The sequence below is a fragment of the Scleropages formosus genome, chromosome 11, assembly GCF_900964775.1.
Source record: "Scleropages formosus chromosome 11, fSclFor1.1, whole genome shotgun sequence".
Lineage (NCBI taxonomy): Eukaryota > Metazoa > Chordata > Actinopteri > Osteoglossiformes > Osteoglossidae > Scleropages > Scleropages formosus.
Genome location: NC_041816.1, coordinates 27,279,685 through 27,300,381, shown reverse-complemented (window position 1 = coordinate 27,300,381; position 20,697 = coordinate 27,279,685). Strand labels below are relative to the sequence as shown.

The window sequence follows — 20,697 nt, the reverse complement described above, 5'->3', positions numbered from 1 at the left end:
ACTCATTAATTTTAATGCTGAAATCAGTTTGAGAATTACTGAATATTGCATGATACGATTCTGTTTACTTCCACATGATGGAACTTTCAAAACACACAATTGCTGTCAAACAATATTGATTTAAAAGCATCACAATGTGCAAAATACATGTTTAGATGAAGAAATTACAAACCCTGAATGAGGGTGAGATGGGAAATTAAATCAGAACATGGCATCATGACCTGAACATTAAAAACAAAATTCAGTTTCTTTAATCTGTGTAAATGACAGGCGATATGATCAGTGCAGCTGAGTTCCAGAAGCCTGGACAGAAGTACGGATAGAGTTTCTCAGTGAATTTATATCCAGTGAAAGTGTAGATAAGAGACTTGTCCTCCACACTGTAAAAGAAGACCTGACCCTCCTCATAGTCCACAGACACCCCCACCTTCTGGGGCTTCACACTTAGTCGGAGGGACACGGGGGTCAGTGAGAGCCTTGTACTTCCCACCTCCCAGTCTGAGAGCCCAGAGACCATTATTAGGATTCAGTGCAAAATATTCCTTCCTGTTGATGGACTCTCTGGCCACTCCAAAAGTCCAGTCAGTTTTTTCTCCAACCTGCACCTCCCAGTAATGTCTCCCAGAAGAAAACCCTTCTTTTCCCTGGACACTTAATCCGGCGTTTAAACCTCTCTGGGTTGTCAGGGAGCTCCTGCTTTGTGTTTTCATGTCTCACTCGTTTCCTGTCCTCAGACAGGATGAGTTCAGGATGTGCTGTATCAGGGTCCAGAGTCACATCAACTGTGGAGAACAGAGAGGTGGTCAATTATTACATTTTAAATGTGATAAAAAATAACACTTTTTAAATGTTATATTATACCTAAACATTATATTGCTCTCCTTGTTGCCACCACGACCGTAGAAGGACTGAGTGGTTTAGAAAATGGATGGATAGAAACATAATATTATTACGGCAGCAGAAGGTGGTGGGTGTGTGTGTGTGTGTGTGTGTGTGAGACAGCAATTACAACATGCGGTTAGTGAGAATGAGTGAATTTTTAGGCATTAATATTTAGGTATTAATATTGTAACGACCCTGTGTTACTGTTTTAGGAGGGAAACTCCTAAATGTAAATAGTTGCATTATAGTGAATAATGTGACATGTGGTTGTGCAACCACTGGGGTACTTTGGGGGGAAATGATGGGGTGACTGTGTTTCTGAGTGTGTGGGGAAAGAGCCTGGGGGTGCTAAGCAGGTTGAGAAGGCAAGCTATTGATTGAGCCCTTGTGTAGAGAGTTAGATGGTGAGATGGCATTGACTTTTGATAATATCATGAAGGGACTGTCCCCCAAGGTAAGCAAAGCAATCTCTGGTAGGATTTGGTTGATTGTGAGTTTGACAAAGAAAGAATTGTGGAATGCATGCATTACCTTGTCCGAAAGGGGTTGAAAATAGGAGCTTATGGTGCCTTTTTGAAAATCCGAGCTGAACTGAAGTTTAGAATAAAGCAGGATTTGATTGCCTGGGGCTACCACGAGGCAAAGGACAGATGGAAAGGCCTCGTGGATAAATGTGTCTGAAGCTCTGAGGATGGACGTCTGCTTTATGGAACTGCACTCTTTAAAACATATTGTGCTTTCTTGTATCTCACCCCTTTGTAGTTTTGTGGTGTTGGGTGTTACAACATTCTTTTAACTTGCGTGGGTTTTATTTGTATAGCATTTTATTTACAGATTTTAATGGCCTTGTTTTATCAGGTTATTCTGTGCACTTTGAGCCTTTTATATTGATGACTACTCATGTGTATGTCTGTTTTGTATTTATTTGTCTGTTTTTAGGGGTATGATCAAGTTTTATACTGTAATTTAGAAGTATTTTATGTGTTTTGAAGGATGCATGTATATGACATGACTTTGGTTGGGCTACTATCGGGGGACAGTCCTTTTGTGGGTATGTTGGTGTGGGGAAGACATAGGTCAGTTATATTTTTTGAAGCCAGAAAGGGGATTATTTTGGAAAAGACTCTGTCTTGACAATATATTTTATGTAATGGTTGTTTAGCACTTTTGTTGACCAACTGTAGGAAAATGGTTTTAGGTTCGTTAAATTGTGGATTTTTTTAATGTTTGTTTTTGGTTGTGTATTTTATTGAGAACTTTCTTAAATAAAGTTTAAAGAAAACTAAGAGGTCCTGGAAGGAAGGGGGTTCTCAGACTGAAAGAACTATTTCCCCGTGTGCTGGTGATCAAATAAATCATTCGTGATGAACGTTGTCTCTGTGGTCTTCTTCGCCTCATCCAGAACCACAGTGCTGTGCGCCACAATATGAATATTATTTTTAGACATTAATATTAATTCTGGAAACTGGTGTTTTGAATGTTTTGTAAGAAATTGTAATAATGTTACCTTTGAGAAAGTAGTATAAGAGCATTTTATCTTTCAAAATTTGATTTGACTTCATATTAAAGAACACAATAAAAATAGATAATTTAAGCCAAAAACTCAGTAAAAAAAGATAGAATTATATATAATCTGCTTTGGTCACACCAACCTGCTCTCAACACACCAGTTTCTCCTTCAAACAATGTATAAATAAACTGGTCTAAGATGCAAAGGTTGTGGAGTCACATTTGACACTTTGTGTCCTTAAAATATATTTTTTCTTTTGCTCACAGTAAGAGGGGAAGATCAGTGTGTGGAAAACACTGAAACTTTTCTGTGGAAAATGTTTCTGTGGTGAAGTGTGTTTGGGAAATGAACCTTCTAGAATATTTTTATATTCATGTACTTTTTAGTGCATTTGATTTAATTTGGTTTGATAATGTTGAGGAGGAAACAATGAGAGCAGAAGGACCAACAAACAGCACTGGATACATAAAGACTGAGTTCAGTTTCTGTTTGTCTTTCACTCGTAGCTGTAACATCTCCTTCTCACCAGGAGCTCAGTGTGGATTGAACTGAACTCTTGTGAAAAACAGTCACTTGTTCTCATCACTCATATGTTTTGTGGAAAGGAAGGTCAATAAATGTGCTCATATCCTGTGTCTGTCAGTCAAGACCCTAGAGCGAGTGGTAAGAACAGCTGCGAAGATCATCGGAGTTCCTCTTCCTGCCATCGACTCCACATACAAAAACCACTGCATCCACAAGGCCACCAGCATTGTGGACGACCCCTCTCACCCCTCTTATGGACTCTTCGTCCTGTTGCCTTCTGGGAGAAGGTACAGGACCATCGGCGCCACCACCTGTAGATTCCAACAGTTTCTTCCCTGAGGCAGTCAGATTACTCAAGACCCTGCTGCCTCCCATCACTCACCTGGCACAGTCAAACAGTGAACCCAGCACTACACTATACCACAACTTCCTACAGCTCACAGCCCATGCCCACATCCTGTCCTGTGTATTTATTTACTGTCCTGTGTTCTGTTCTGTGTTGCACCATGGTCTCCGGAGAAACGACATTTCGCTCCACTCTATCAAGCTGTATCAGAATGAATCAGAATGAGCTTTATTGCCAAGTATGTTCACACATACAAGGAATTTGTCTTGGTGACAGAAGCTTCCACAGCCCAGACAGAATGACAGTGACAAGACGCACATGAGAAGACAAAATAGGTAAATAAAAGATAAAAATATATAAAAGATATAAAGTGCACAATATACAAAAACGGAGGGTGGCGCAGTGGGTTGGACAGGGTCCTGCTCTCCAGTGGGTCTGGGGTTCGAGTCCTGCTTGGGGTGCCTTGCAGCGGACTGGTGTTCTGCCCTGGGTGTGTCCCCTCTCTCTCCGGCCTTACACCCTGTGTTACCGGGTAGGCTCCGGTTCCCTGCAACCCTGTGTGGGACAAGAGGTTCCGAAAATGTGTGTCTGTGTGTAAAGATATTGAAGAGGCTCATTACTTTTTGTTAGATTTGAAATGATCTTAATTTCTATCTCAGCCTTCTGCCACCTCAGAGCCATCAGGACACCAGAGACCAGTGATCACTGGGAGGATTAGGACACAAGAACAAACAACGTGTTTCGTTCCAAATCCTCAAGTTTATTGTGTGTTCACATAGATTATATACTATTTTACAGAACAAAAAAATAAGTTTTCATTGGTTTAGAAAGTGGGGGGTGCGGTGGCGCAGTGGGTTGGACCGCAGTCCTGCTCTCCGGTGGGTCTGGGGTTCAAGTCCCGCTTGGGGTGCCTTGCGGCGGACTGGTGTCCCGTCCTGGGTGTGTCCCCTTCCCCCTCCGGCCTTACGCCCTGTGTTGCCGGGTAGGCTCCGGTTCCCCGTGACCCCGTAAGGGACAAGCGGTTCTGAAAATGTGTGTGTGTGTGTGTGGTTTAGAAAGTGAGTTGGGGTCTAGGGACAAAACCACAAAAGGTAATGTTAAGCAACAGAACATTGTTATTGGTTATACATATAGAGAGGATATATGATACTTCTGTCGTATCCATTGGCCCTTTTAACTTCAACAAAGAGAGAGAAGTTAAAACAAGAACTCCAATGTGCACTCTTGTTCTTGACAGGTCTGACACAAACCAGAAGAACAGGGAGGACAGGGAGGTCAAGGTAGAGAAGAGACACGAGAGCCAGTTATTTCTCACACTTTTAATGTTGACATCAGTTTGGAAATTATTGAATTTTGAATGACATGATTCTGTTTACTTGCACATGATGGAACTTTAAAACACATAATTGCTGTTAAACAATATTTCTTTAAAAGCAACACAATGTACAAAATACGTGTTTAGACGGAGAAATTACAAACCCTGAATGAGAGTGAGAAGGGAAATTAAAGCAGAATATGGCATCATGACCTGAACATTAACAAATAAAATCAGTTTCTTCAGTCTGTGTCACTGACAGGAGATATGATGAGTGGGGCTGAGTTCCGGAAGCCTGGCCAGAAGTACGGATAGAGTTTCTCAGTAACTTTATATCCGGTGAAAGTGTAGATATGAGACTTGTCCTCCACACTGTAAAAGGAGACCTGACCCTCCTCATAGTCCACATACACCCCCACCTTCTGGGGCTTCACACTCAGGTTGAGGGACACAGGGGGGTCAGTGAGAGCCCAGTACTCATTCCCAGTCAGACTCAGAGCCCACAGACCACTACTAGTATTCAGCGGAAAATACCCCTTCCTGTTGATGGACTCTCTGACCACTCCTAAAGTCCACTCAGTCTTCTCCCCAACCTGTACCTCCCAGTAATGTCTCCCTGAAGAAAACCCCTCTTTTCCCAGGACACTCCGGTATTTGAACCTTTCCGGGTTGTCAGGGAGATCCTGCCATATGACTCCATGTCTCACTTGTTTCCTGTCCTCAGACAGGACGAGTTGAGGATGTGCTGTATCAGGGTCCAGAGTCACATCAACTGTGGAGGACAGCGAGGTGGTCAATTATTATATTTCACAATGTGACAAAAAAAAAAGACACTTCTTAAACGTTATATTATACCTAAACGCTATATTGCTTTACTTGCTGTCACAGCGACCCTAGAAGGACTGAGCGGTTTAGAAAATGGATGGATAGAAACATAATATTATTACGGCAGCAGAAGGGTGTGTGTGTGACAGCGATCAGAACAAGCGGGTAGTGAGAATGAGTGAATTTTAATATATATTTTAGGTATTAATATGAATAGAATTTTTATGTATTAATATTACTTCTGGTAACAGGTGTTTTGAATGTTTTGTAAGAAATTGTAATAAAATGTTACGTACGAAAAAATAGTGGAAGAGGATTTGTTTGAAAAGTTGTTTTGACTTAATATTAAGTAACACAATAATATTCATTAAATTAAGTCAAAACTGAGAAAAAAATGAAGTAAAAAAATTATAGAATCATATAATCTGCTCTGGTCACACCAAACTACTCTCAACGCACCTGTTTCTCCTTCCAACGCTGTATAAATAGCCTGGTCCAAGATGCAAAGGTTGTGGAGTCACATTGGACACTTTGTGCCCTTAAAATATATTTTTTATTTTGCTCACAGTAAGAAGAGAAGATCAGTAGATGGAACACATTGAAACTTTTCTATGGAAAATGTCTCTGTGGTGAAGTGTGTGTTTGCTAAAGGAACCTTCTAGAATCCATATTTCTATTTTCGAGGCCTCGGACTGCGGACCTCTTCTCTGTTTGGGCTACAACATTACCTTGTTTATTATTGTACCATGACACATTTACCTTATTCATCTCTTGCTGTTTACACCTTTATTCCAGCACTTGGGTTGTATTTGGATTCAAACAGTACCTTATTGTACTGTTTTTTCTTCATTTTCAAAGGTGTTTCTGACAGAACTAAGCAAAAATTAAGCCATGTTTTTCTTACACCTTATTGGATTATTATTGAATTGTTTGTTTCTCTTTTAAGCTTCAATGTGGATTGAACTGAACTCTTGTGAAAAACAGTCACTTGTTCTCATCACTCATATGTTTTGTGGAAAGGAAGGTCAATAAATGTGCTCATATCCTGTGTCTGTCAGTCAATCATGTGACAAATGAGAGTCCAGATTCAATGCAGCCAATCAGTCATTATTGTGTCTCCTACAGAGAAGAGCTGCAATGGGGAGAAGAAGCAGAAGAAACTCATCTGCGTATCTTTGTGCCTTCAGAAGTTCTGTAGAGAGAGAAATAAAAATGAGACACATGGAATTAGTGGCACAGCAGATACTGCAGTCAGTCTGGACTTGTCTCAGTGTCTTTCGTGTCCATTCTTACAGGACAGAGTCTCATACAAGAAGAACCAAACTCAGTTCTGTGGGATCAGTTCAGCTCCACTCTACTTACCAGCTCTCCTGCACATGTTTTCTACAGCTGGACATGGAACATGAAGTTAGAAAAATTATATCAGTCCATTGCAATCATTAATTTTATATGACTTTCTTCATACTTAAATAAGAAAAACCACAAAGATGAAATATAAGAAATAGAAAATCAGTTTGACTTACATGTACAGGTACAGTGTGCAACACATACCTCTACAAACATCTTCATGGTGATTTTAGGTTCAAAGTTAAAATCATAAGCAGAAGTAGTTACTGGGCTCTGGCTGTGACAAAGAGTCACTTCAGTGAGGATTGATTCCTTATCTGTTATATTATGTTACTTTTTGTGGGTTTTATATTTCATAACAGGACAACAACAGTAAAATACAGTATGAACAGTATGTGATGCTTTTCAGTTTCTGCAGGTACAGTAGTACCATCTCTGTTCAGTTTCTGTACCCAGACAATTTTGCTTTGTAAAGGTGTGTTTTGCTGTTATATTTTCATATTTGCGTAAACACGCACACACAGACAAGCACTAAAATGCACAAAACACAAATATTACTTACACAGGCGTCTGGTGATCAGTCCTGTAGATGTAAGAACATCAGCGTGAATAAAAAAATCACCATCGCACCATTTCTTCCACAACAAATTACAATCTGGAACTAAAAAAACCACACAGACTCTTTGCCACCTTCTCCTCCCTACTGTGACCTCTGCCGCCTCCTCCTCTTTCTTCTCTCAATGCCGATGACTTTGCTTTGTTTTTCAGAGACAAAGTCAATGTGATCACAGACAAGTTCTCAGCATCATCCTGCCCTGTTCCCACTGCACTTCCCTGCGAAGTCATGTCTCCAGATTCAAGCCGCTCTCCGAATCTGAAATCTCCAACCTCCTGATATTTCACAGAGCCACGACCTGCTTGCTTGATCCAATCCCATCATCACTCCTACAGACCATCTCCCCACAACTCTCCACCATCATCTCTGAGATCATCAACTCCTCGCTCTCCTCTGGCTGTTTCCCATCTGCCCTCAAAACTTCTCTCATTTCACCTTGCCACAGGATCTGTCCTTACCTCACATCTGACTCTGTCCAACTACTTGCCATGGTGACATCCCATCTGGATACTGCAACTCTCTCATGTGTGGACTTCCTGCTACTGCTATCAGACCTCTACAGCTGATACAGAATGCTGCTGCCCGAGCTGTTTTTGATTTGCCAAGGTGTTCCCATGTACCTCCTCTTATCGTTTCTCTGCACTGGCTTCCTATAGCTGCCTGGGTCAAACTCATGACCCTGGTTATTGTCTACAAATATATCACTAGAACTGCTCCCAGCTATTTACAGGTCTTGACCAACCGCTAAACCCCAGCTAGACCCCTTCGCTCGTCTACTTCTGCCCGCTTGGTGGTCCCGTGTACAAAGGGTAAAACACGAAGGTTCTCAGTTTTGGCTCCGTTGTGGTAGAATGACCTCCCCCTCTCACTCAGAACTGCTGAAACTCTGTCCGAATTTAAAAAGGGTCTTAAAACTCACCTCTTCCACTCACTTCACCCATCATCTCTTAATATAAGGTGTAAATGTTCATAGACCATAAATTTAAGATCATCCCTGGATAAACCTTTATGCAGCTACTCCTGTATTGTACGTAAATCTTTATATATCTCTTAGAAAAAAAAAAATACTAGGAATGTGATTAGGAATTGTCGATATTCAAAAAAAAATTTATGCAGCTACTTGTGTGATGAACGTTGGTTCATACGGTGAAACTAACAAACTGACTACTTTAGAATCACACGTTTGCATCTGTTTCTTTTTGATAATGTAATGTACAAATTGTATTTTCTATGAGATGTACAGTACATCGCTTTGGAAATAAGCATCTGCTAAATGAATAAATGCAAACAGAGGCAGTGCGGTGGATCTGCTGATTTTCTTTCATTCTCTCACTTGTAAATTAATGAGTCTCTTATCCTGTTTCTTCCTTTTTGCAATTTATGTGCATTTACTATAGTAGCACATTTATATTTCTGTGTCATTCTATATAGCAGGTTCATATTTTGAGACCTAGAATGGTGTAAATTTTTTCATATTTAGCTCATGTCATTGTCCATAATGACCTACAGTGTTACTGACACTACATTAATCACACTTTGAGATATTGTCGATAGAAGAGTTTAAATAGAAAGTTTCACATGTGAAAACTGTGATATTACTTTAAAAAACCTACTATAACATAGCAATGTAGCATTAAAGAATGTTAACTGTTTATACTGTATATTATCATGGTTTATATACAGCAAAACCATAAAAAGAGAATCAAAAGAAGGAGACCTTGTCACCTTAGTATGCGATAGAGGAAATGTTAAATGTCTAAAGTCTTTGTTGACTAATTATTGTAAATTTTTCTTTTTTAATATATGTCTTAAAGAAGTGACATTGCAACTTTTTCATACATCACTTTCACATAACTGTATTACTTACCATACTGTTCTTTGAGCTGAGCTGTTAGATAAAAGACAAAATCCTGTTATTAGTCAATATGAAAAGAAATTAATAAAATTACTGTAAGGACCTGCATTACTGGTGTTCAGGTGGGAAGATGTTTTGTGTAAATTGTTGCATTGTGGGTAACTTGTAAATAACATGTGTAACCACTGGGGGCACTTTGGGGGGAAATGATGGGGTGACTGTGTCCATGAGCATGTAATAAAAGAGAGTTGGGGGAATAAATAAATAAATGAATAAATAAATTTTAAAAAAAAAAAAAAGGTAGGCTGGTGACTGTTGGTGGAGGGCCTGGAGGAAACTGGGTCCTTGGACTGAGAGTATTATTTGGTGCCAGTATTAAAATAAGTCACTTGTGATGAGCGCTGTCTCCGCATCCTTCTTTGCCCAATCCGAACCCACGGCACTGTGTGCCACATTAAGTAATAAAGTCAGTGTAATAAAACATTAGTCACACACTGCATATCAATATGTGTTTTTGAGCTTTTATATTTTATGATATTATCTCACTCTTCAGCTTTGGTGACAAATGATGAAATACTTAAATTATGACCGAAAATTTTAAATTCCTTAAAAAGGGCAATTCAGTAACCAGTTACTATGCAACAAAATTGTGAACACAGCATCTATTTGGTTGGAGCTTGGAATTCAAGGTAGGAAAAATGTTTAAATATTTTTTGGACATGATCTTAAATGTCTACAGTTGCTAAAAAAATGTGACCCCCTAACAAATGACTGTTATTAGTGACAGTGTGAGTAAAAAAATGAATGTGAAGTTGCCTGTAGAACTCCACTGTCCCCACAGTGAATATAACTCATACACTGTAATAATTTCTGTCAGCTATGAATAAAAATTACTTTAACATAATACCATTTTTAAGATTTTTTTAAAAACTTTTTTAACACTAAAAAACTCTCAATGTGAACAGTAAACTGCTGAAATACCTCTCCTTCTCCGCAGTTTTACAAAACGGTGAATCAAAACTGTGCATCCAATAATACAAACAGCAGCCAGACTGAAGACCACAGCAAAGGTCACCTTCCAGGGATGGGCACGATGGAACATCTCACCTGGAATACAACAAATAATTTATTTCACTGAATTATTACAGATTTGCACCTTTTGGTAATTAAAGATTGAACAATTTAATCAGTGCAGACCCTACAGACCAAATGTTTTATTTTACCAGAAGAAACTAGTAAACGAGTACCACAGATCTGGTCTTGAGGAAACTATCATCAGTGTGGGAAAACTTTCATACAGATGGATCAAGGCACAAATCAGGACGATACAAAAAAATCTGTGATACTGGAACCTGTTCATTATTCACAGTGATTTAAACATGTGCTATGCTGTGTCTACTTTGAGCTGTTTATGCTATCCACACAGTGATTGCCAACAGCCACTAGTCCCGAGCAGGACTGCGGTGGCCAAGGGGGACACGCCCCGGACGGGACACCAGTCTGTCACGAAACACCCCAAGCAGGACGTGGGCTCCAGACCCGCTACACAGCAGGCACCAGCTGAATCCACCACGCCATCGCACCACTACACCCCCGCTTTGTTTATACTAAATATATGTAACTCACCAGGGATCTCAGTTACTGTCTCTTTCATTTCATTGAACTGCTCTTGTAGAACTTGACAGGTGAACCTGTTGTTCTCGGTCTCCTGCACAATAACACGTCGTCTCACGGTGAAGAGGTCCATACTGTCTCTGTGTGTCTCTGTGTGTCCAGCAGGGAGACTGTGTCCTTCACTGTCCATCCAGACCACTTGAGGCTGAGGGTACCAGCCTTTAGATTCACACACCAGACTGATCCCTCCTTCTTCATATCCCTCATTGGAGATTACTGGTTGGGTTCCTACAGCTACAGAAACAAGACCAGTCTTGTGAAACAGTAACAGATGAATGGAAGTGAATGAAGGAAAACAGTGTTTAAATTATTTTGTGCAGTAAAAATAATAATTTCATTTTAATATAAAATGTCAAATTCTCACCTTTAATATGCAGATTAATCCAGAAATCTTCCTGCCACTCATGAGACTGAACAAAACATTTATATGGCCCATCATCAGAGCTTCTGACATCATAGAGTTTTAATGATGTATTTCCCTTCTTCAGTTCCTCAGGGAACAGTGATGTCCTTCCCCTGTAGGATGGAAGTTGATTCTCATTTCTGTCCTCATGATCCCAGTAAAGATGTACAATTGGGTTGTTGATCTGCACTCTGAACCACTCAACATGTAGGTCCACAGCACTGATGTTGGGTTTGAGGTAACAGGGCAGAACAACATCTTCACCAGCTACAGCAACTACAGGCTGAGCTGGACCAAGAACCTCAAACCTCTCTGTGAAGAAAAACACACACTGAGAATTTATTCAGTTCCAGAGACAATATGACTGAGATTTTTTATCTGAGGAAAAATATGTACCCAGTGTGGAGACAGTGGTCTGTTGGAGAAGCAGGAGGACCAAACAGAGACACTCAGACCAACTGATCTTCATCACTGGAAGAAACATGTACAGAAACCATCAGTTATGAGAATATGTACATGTCATCAATATGTTATACATTCATATTGTTTTATTTAGCTGATACTTTTCTCCAAAGCAATTTACAGTGTTACCCCACCTCAAATTATTTTGCTATTTGTGCAGCTGGATTTTTTTTACAAGAGCAAATTAGGGTAAGTACCTTGTTCAAAGGTATTACAGCCAGAATTGGTTGTTTGAACCTACAAACTGTGAGTCCAAACACAGAAGCGCTTGCCACTACACTACAACCTGCTGTCATCTCACCACTCTCACATCTTCAAAGAATATAAGATTATCTGACTATACATAGCTTTCTGACTCAGTGAGAGAGAATTAGATTTTGATGACCATGATCATACAATGTTTAGGAAGAGGAGGACAGGACTGTCAGCACTACCTCATAACTGGCACACTGTACCATGGTACACGTATTACTGCATGGTGTACAATTAGACTTGGTGCTTCTCATCAGAACTTCCTTGCACTGAGTGTCATTCCTGCTATTTTACCCTAGATGAAGGTAATCACCCTGAATTACTCCAGGAAAAAGTAATCTGCTGATCAAATCGATAAATAAATGAAAGCTGTTTTAAAGATGTCAGTTAAAGAAACTCCATTAGATTCCACAAAAAACAGTCACTAAGGTCTGACAGGCTCCCAGTTTTCTGATGAGAGCACCCAGAGGAAACCCACAAAGACATGGGGAAAACATGGAAACTCCACACAGACTGAGCAGGGATTGAATCCACATCCTCATGTACCACCCAGGTGCTGTGAGACAGCAGCACTACTTGCTGTGCTTGTACTTCTATGAACTGTTAACTTAATGTGTCAGTTTTGTTTGAATACTTTTTGTTTGCCAGCCTTGGAAAGCAAATTAAATGAAAAAAACCTGTGCAGCTAAATCTGACCCACTGTGTGATTAATGTCCAGTGTGCGTGATGGCCGAATAAACTGAACTAAAGGATTCAACTGAAAATGCACAAATTGTACAGTAAATAAATTTGCACAGACAATGTTTGAAAAGCACAAAATGAAGAAGAAAAAAATCCCTAAAAATTTGGATAACAACTTTACAGCTTCTGATTGTTGACATAAGGAAATAAGACTTGGCCTTGACGTAAAGTCTTCACATTGTCTGAACCGCTTGTCCCATACAGACTCACAAGGAGCCAGAGCCTAACCTGGCAACACAGGGCAGAGTGGAAGAGGACACACCCAGAATGGGACACCAGTCTGTCGCAAGGCACCTCAAGCAGGAATCAAACCCCAGACCCACCAGAGAGCAGGACACAGTCCAACCCACTGTGCCACTGCACTCCCCAGTTGATGTGAAGTGAATATTATAATGAACTCACATGTTGCTCCAAGTTATCAGTGTGTTTATTCTGTAAAGTCACTAAAACACAGAATCACAGGAAACAGCAGAATAAAATCTGACTGAAACTGTAGATCCTAAAACATGCAAAAGTCTCAAAGGACACTTTAGTGTATGTAACAGTACACACACACACACTTTCTGAACCGCGTGTCCCATACGGGGTCGCGGGCAACACAGGGCGTAAAGCCGGAGGGGGAGGGGACACATCCAGGACAGGACACCAGGCCGTCGCAAGGCACCCCAAGCGGGACTCAAACCCTAGACCCACCGGAGAGCATGCCTCAGTGCAACCCACTGCACAACTGCGCCACCGCACCCTCTGTATGTAACAGTATTATAATAGAATAAAAAAGCAGTGGATGTCATCAGTTTTGTGTAAAACTGTTACATGTTAACATGTACAGTGTAGTACTAGTCAGCAGAGTTCCAAAACAACATAAATACAGTTACATAAACGATTGTAGGGCTTGCAGCTGAACATCATTTCAAGTATAGTAGCTAATCTCGTTACTAAAGGGCGCCTCTAGTGATAGCGGTGAGGAACTACACTGTGTAAATAGTTATCGTCCATTTAGCAAGTTGTGGACAGAACGTGTGTGTTTGGTACCATGGTTCGTGTCTGTCTGGAGTTACTCTTATTTGGAGTATTATCTCCTGACAGAACAAAACTTCACTTTATTCTCACTGTTTTCTTTGTCGCCTATTGCGTATTATATATAATTATAAATAATTATAATATAATATATAATAAATATAGCGGTTCTGAAAATGTGTGTGTGTGTGTGTGTGTGTGTAAATATAAGTAATTATAATATATATTATATAAAGTGTTAAAAAAAACTGTGGACACTACAATTGTTTCCGCGATCTACACTCACAGCTGCGCTCCTTACCGTGTTTTACTCCACCTCCTGTCTGTGATAGATATTTTAGTTCCAGAAATAAAAATAGATTCGAAATATAAATTCTATGAAGTGGTGTACAGTTATTGATGTCAATATTAAACGAATATAAACTTTATTTATGAGTGTAATTATTGAAATTAAACAGCAGTTCATTTACACATTCACATACCCGGTCCGTTCGTGTCGCTCGGTGTTCCGTTATATTTTTTAACAACTTTTACTTTCATTTTTTAAAATGCTCAGGAACAGAAGAGCGAGCTGCTAAGTCATATATTGAAATATTGCCAAATATAAGTGAAATAGTGAAATATGACAGAAAGCTAAAAAGTAACGAGCTTTGATCAAGCAGTTCCTATAAATATTAATGTATTGAAAGATAATATTATATTGCCGGACTTTGGGGGAAAAAACTGTGTTACGATTGTGAGAAAAAGAGACAACAAAGGGAAGTTGATCATTGACTTTATTACCGAATCCGATGAGGAATTTGTTGGAATTATGATTTATTGTAGAAAAGAGCCATTTGTCAATGATTATTTCCAGTGAGGAGCGGCAGCAGAACCCAGAGCTCATGTCTCCTGGAGATGGAAGAGAAAGAACTTAAGTCTTGACCTCCCTCCTCCTGTTCCCTGTCCCTCCTCCTCCTCCTCTCACATTCTCTGTTTGTCATGTCATTACATTTTGTTTATATTTGTCACGCTACCGGAAACGAGCGGAGCGGCAACACCTGTGCTCAGGACACGAATAAAAGGAGATCCAGGTCCACACCTCGACGCAGATTCTCGCAATTAGCTTGTGGGTTTTGCAGTCTCAGCGGCTTCCTTTTGCTTGTTCCTGGTTTTTGACCCTCGCCCGGTCTCGACTACTGACTCCGATTGTGTCCAGTCGTACGAACCTCGGCTCGTTGAACGATTAAAACCAACCTGTACTTGGGTCCACTACCTGTCTCCAGCATGACAATATTCCACTTTCATGTCCATTTTATTGTCTTTACTCACACACCTTATATGGCCTATTTTGCCACAGCTATTACAGTTGTTGGTTTTTATACCAGCGCCGGTCACTGTGGTTACTTTTGAGAATGCTGACATTTCTATAACGCTTTGCGTGAAGAAACTGAAAGTGTGCTTACCTTTAGAGAGCCATTCAGTTCCTGGGATTCAATACGCCTGCAGGTGGTCAATTTTTGGACAGTGTGATGTAAAACATACCAAAAAAGAAGACAAATGACAGAGTACTTTACCCACAGTGGGAAATCCTACTGGAGACTCTAAAGAAGCTTCTCTCTCTGCTTATTGATGCCCAAGATTTGACTCTGCTGGACGACATAATCTTTGGCAAAGGAAGCCAGACTTTTGTCCAGTTTCTGAATTACACCTTACTGTTTTACCACAGGGGGTGCGGTGGCGCAGTGGGTTGGACTGCAGTCCTACTCTCCAGTGGGTCTGGGGTTCGAATCCTGCTTGGGGTGCCTTGCGGCGGACTGGCGTCCCTTCCTGGGTGTGTCCCCTCCCCCTCTGGCCTTACGCCCTGTGTTGCCGGGTTAGGCTCCGGTTCCCCGTGACCCCGTAAGGGACAAGCGGTTCTGAAAATGTGTGTGTGTGTGTGTGTGTGTGTGTGTGTGTTTTACCACAGTTCGTCTTGCGCGACGATGCTGCCACTTCCACTGTTTCACAGGTGAGCAATGGCCACTGTGCACTTACACCAGGGGCTGTATACCCACAAGGCAGCACACTAAACTGAAGCCATTATTCAATAAAATTTCTTGGTGAAAACAGGATTGGCACTTAGCCGTGCAGGTAAATGAACTGTGTGCTTTTCTGCTACAGTGGAGTGTAGTGTATTTATGCTGTATAGGGAGTGTTTTTCATGTTTTAAATACTTCATGTTGAACTTTGGGCAAAAAAACAAATTCCACAAAACATGTAGAAATTTACACATTTACTTGGGCTGCCCCAGTTTTAAACATACACTTACTGTTCCTCTGTGACATTTTCCATACTATTTTAGAACTTTGCAGAAGCCATAACAAATTACAGACCTCAATACATGTGTGTTTATATAGACAGAAAAGCAAAGAAAAGCAAGGGAATAATTTTAAGGTGAGATGGTAACTTTTCCAAAGGATATGATGGATCTCCATGTCCTGCTGAATCTTTTTGACAACTTCTGCTGAAGGTTACTGTTATCCAGGCAGAGATGTCAGCTAATAACACAGCTTGTTCTTTCTGTGGGGAAAATGGGAGGAAGAGCACAGCTGTGGTACAACAGTCTATGGCAAAAAAGTGCTGACCCAAAAGAGTGTAGGGGCAGATGAAGACACATTCTGCCGAGAAGTCATCTTTAGACTATTAATGCTATGATTTTTTTTTTTTTCCAAGTGGGTTCCTTTAGTGCTAATGTTGTCATTAAGTTCTGTAAAGTCCATATCATTTCTCAGAAAACAGAATCCTTTATTTGTATCCACACACACATTGACTGAAACCGCTTATCACAAGCAGGGTTGCGGAGAAACAGAGCCTAACCTGGCAACACAGGGCACAAGGCTGAAGAGGGAGGGGACACACCCAGGAGGGGACGCCAGTCCGTCGCAAGGCACCCCAAGCAGAACTCGAACCGCAGACCCACCGGAAAGCAGGACCTGGCCAAACCCGCTGCACCACTGCTCTCTCTATACAAATATTATAGTATCTGTTAAATACTAAAAAATATATTAGTTTACAAAGGAACTTATGTGTACTGAAGCAACTTAATATCCGTGCCGGGGATCCAAGATGCCATCTACTGACAATATTATTAGTACATGTTTTACACACATTTTCAGAACTGCTTGTTCCATACAGGGTTGCAGGGAATCGGAGCCTACCCAGCAACTCAGGGCGTAAGGCCAGAAGGGGAGGGGACGCACCCAGGGCGGGACACCAGTCTGCCACAAGGCACCCCAAGCAGGACTTGAACCCCAGACCCACCAGAAAGGAGGACCCGGTCCAACCCACTACGCCACCGCGCCACCGTACCCCCTACCTGTTACACACTGACTACAATTGTTACGTTCTAGAATGCCCAGGAGGGGTGGGCAACCACTGGCCCGTGGACCCCCAGAGGTTTTTTTTCTCCCTCAACCTTCAGCTGGGAGTTTTTGTTCCTTTTGTTCCTTTCCCCTGTGGCCAGTATACTTAAATAAGTATATATTTAATATATCTCTATAATATTATATTAATATAATATAATCTTATTATAACTCTATAATAAGTTCTTCAATATGGTAGCCATTAGTCGACTGTCTTCTTCGTTTGTATGTTCTTCTTGCTTTATGCCTGTGTTAAAGCGCTCTGTGTCACTGCGTGAGAAGAGCGCTCTATAAAAATAAATTGAATTGAATCTAATTTTAAAGCTAAATTGCAGAATGTTTGGAAATTTAATATTAATTGTTATGTTTATCAATGTGCTAATTGCTCATACCTCCTAAATTACTGAGGATGAAAGTCAATAATTGCAGCACACCTTTTCTGAGGTTAACTGTTACATTTTGGTGAATTTATTTTATTAATAATGTTAAAATAAATGCTTTACTATTAACTCTGTGATAGGGGGTGCGGTGGCGCAGTGGGTTGGGCCACAGTCCTGCTGTCTGGTGGGTCTGGGGTTCGAGTCCCGCTTGGGGTACCTTGCGATGGACTGGCGTCCCATCCTGGGTGTGTCCCCTCCCCCTCCGGCCTTACGCCCTGTGTTGCCGGGTAGGCTCCGGTTCCCTGTGACCCCGTATGGGACAAGCGGTTCTGAAAATGTGTGTGTGTGTATTAATTCTGTGAGTTTTGCCTCTTACTGTAATTTAGTATTGAATGTAACTTGAACAGTGTGCACCCATTTTCCTAGGTTTTATACTAAATATGAATAATATAACCTAAAATTGAATATAATCCAAAAGTTATACTGACTACATGTTAATCTACACTTCACACATTATCTTTGTCTACCAACGCATGTCACTGTGGGCGTGAACTCCACACCCACCCTAAAAAACTAGTTAAAGTATATTTTGCTCTTCTGTTGTGTAACTTCCTTCTAAATATTCACAAATTAGTCAACCAGTTTAGTGTACTTTCAAACCACAATATCATTCTCAACTTTAGAAGTGGAATATCATTAAGATTTCTAAATTATACAACATCCCATGAGGTGCAGTTCACTAGCTATAAATTTCATATTTAATCCAACGTTACTGTCAGATGTTGGCATCTTTGGTAACATTGTCTGAGTAAAGTTCAGAGAATGAGAAACCCTGGAGGGTCCTTCATGTATTTAGATTTTGACCATTTTCATTGAGTGGCGTTTTTCACTTATTTCAAGTGTCACTTTGTGTTTATACGTCTAATTTTATTTTGCACAGCAGATTTAAGTAACTGAAAAGCAGTTAAAAGTGTATATTGCATATGCTAACAATGCTAGTGAGTTACAATATTAAAAAGTTTCATTTGAATCAAATTCACTGCTTTTTGACCCTTAACTTTAATAAAGTTAATATAATACACAATTAAAAACAATTATCAACAAATTTACAACCAAAACAAACTGAAAACAGCTACATTTCCTACAGTTAGTCAACAAAACTTACTATGAAATCATTACATAAAATGCATTGTCACGATACAGTAACAAAGTCTCTTTCCAATACACACACACACACACACACACACACACACACATTTTCTGAACCGCTTGTCCTATACAGGGTCGCGGGGAACCGGAACCTCTTTCCAATAACATATTCAAAATCCATAAAAGAAAGACAACCCCCCTTCCTGGCTTCAAAACATATGACTAGCCTACGTCTTCCCCACACCAACATACCCATGAAAGCACCGTCTCCCAATAGCAGCCTAATCTATAAATCATCATTTCACATACATGCATCTTCCAGAACATATAAAATACCTCTAAATTACAATATAAAACATTACCATACCCTCTAAAACGTAAAGTCAAACAAATAAAAAACACATACATAAGTCAGTCATCAATATCAAAAACCAGTTAAAAGTGCACAAGGAACCAAATAAAACAAGGCCACTAAAATCTGTGAATGAAATACTATAGAGATAAAATCCAGATGTATTAAAACAAATATAAAAAGAAATATCAATATACAAGGGGATAAGATACAAGAAAGTACAATATATACTTTGACAAGATGCAACTCCATAAAGCAGGTGTCCATCTTCAGAGTTTCAAGAATATTCTTCCACGAGGCCTTTCCATCTGTCCTTTGCCTCATGGTAGCCCCAAGCGATCACATCCTGCTAAATTCTAACACTGCTTTATCCTGAACTTCAGTTCAGCTCAAATTTTCGAAAAATACCACAGGCTCTTTTATATCCAAAAAGGTAGATAAATGCACACAGACACACATAATCCGAAACTGCTTGTCCCATACGGTGTTGTGGGAAGCAGGAGCCTAACCCGGCAACACAGGGCGTAAGGCCAGAGGGGGAGGGGACACACCCAGGACAGGACGCCAGTCCATCACAAGGCACCCTAAGCAGGACTCAAACCCCAGACACTGAAGAGCAGGACCCAGTCCAACCCACTGTGCCACCGTGCCCTTTGTGGTAGATAAATGGTACAAATCAATTGTTTTTGTCTTCCACAAACAACATTAAATTGTAATTACAGTATCGCAGGGATAAGCAATTATGAAAGCATCTGCATAATGTTGTTAAGGAAAAAAAAAAAAAACTATGTAATGATCAATGTAAAGGAAAAGAGTACAGAAAACTCACTACAGAACTTAATCTATAACCCTAGTTTTTCCACCAGCCCATTTAAAATGTCATATTCAAAAAAAAAATAATGAGGCTTTAAATAGTAAGATCTCAAAGTCAACTTTATTGTCACTTCCTCAATATGTTTAGAACATACATCGTAGTGAAATGGCGTTTTTCCTGGACCATGGTGCGACATAGGGAACAACATACAATATACAACATACACTATTACTACTACAAGACAGTTCACAATAACTAACTACTAAACTAAAAACACTGGAATAAAGTGCAGTGGTGTGGTCAGTTCAATAAATAGAAATGTAAACAGATTTAAAAGTGGTAATACAAAAAAGTGAGTTTTTTTGCAGTAATTGGAGAAGAGCATCAGTGTGACCTCATGTAGGTTGATGTGGAATTTTAAAGAAAAAGAGCATCTATACTTGGGAGTGAGACCAATTTAAGTGAAGTTTCAGCTGAGACTGTCAGGGACTTGAGAGGACAATCTCTGCAGACTGTATGAAAGTGTTTGGTGGCCTTCTGGATGGGGGAGGGGGGTTGGTTCCGGTGGTACGAGTTCAGGATTCTGGTACGTAATGGGTGATTATAGGTGGTACAGAGAGTTCAGGATCCTGACAGCTTGAGGGGAAGAAGCTGTTGCACAGTCTGGTGGAGCCGCCTCATATGCTCCTGTATCTTGTCCCAGACGGCAGTAGGCTGAAGAGGCTGTAGGAGAGGTGTGTGTGTGGTCGCCCACAATTTTGGAGGCTTTGTGGGAACAGCAGGCATGATGTCCTGTTAGGAGGGGAGTGGGGTACCGATGATCTTCTCAGCTACTATGCACTGTATGGT

General features: G+C 40.4%; 1 protein-coding gene across 1 annotated transcript in view; it reads right to left on the bottom strand.

Moving 5' to 3' along the window:
• Window positions 1-250: 250 nt before the first annotated feature.
• LOC108931941 (butyrophilin subfamily 1 member A1-like) overlaps window positions 251-20,697 on the bottom strand; it is a 40,417-nt gene continuing 19,970 nt past the window's right edge. Inside the window, exons 3-10 of the mRNA XM_029256431.1 lie at window positions 11,260-11,610; window positions 10,848-11,129; window positions 10,203-10,328; window positions 9,234-9,254; window positions 7,313-7,333; window positions 4,835-5,350; window positions 600-782; window positions 251-498 (exon numbers count right to left, since the gene is read on the bottom strand). Of these exons, the coding sequence (XP_029112264.1) occupies window positions 251-498; window positions 600-782; window positions 4,835-5,350; window positions 7,313-7,333; window positions 9,234-9,254; window positions 10,203-10,328; window positions 10,848-11,129; window positions 11,260-11,610 (1,748 nt within the window). The remainder of the gene's footprint in view (window positions 499-599; window positions 783-4,834; window positions 5,351-7,312; window positions 7,334-9,233; window positions 9,255-10,202; window positions 10,329-10,847; window positions 11,130-11,259; window positions 11,611-20,697) is intronic.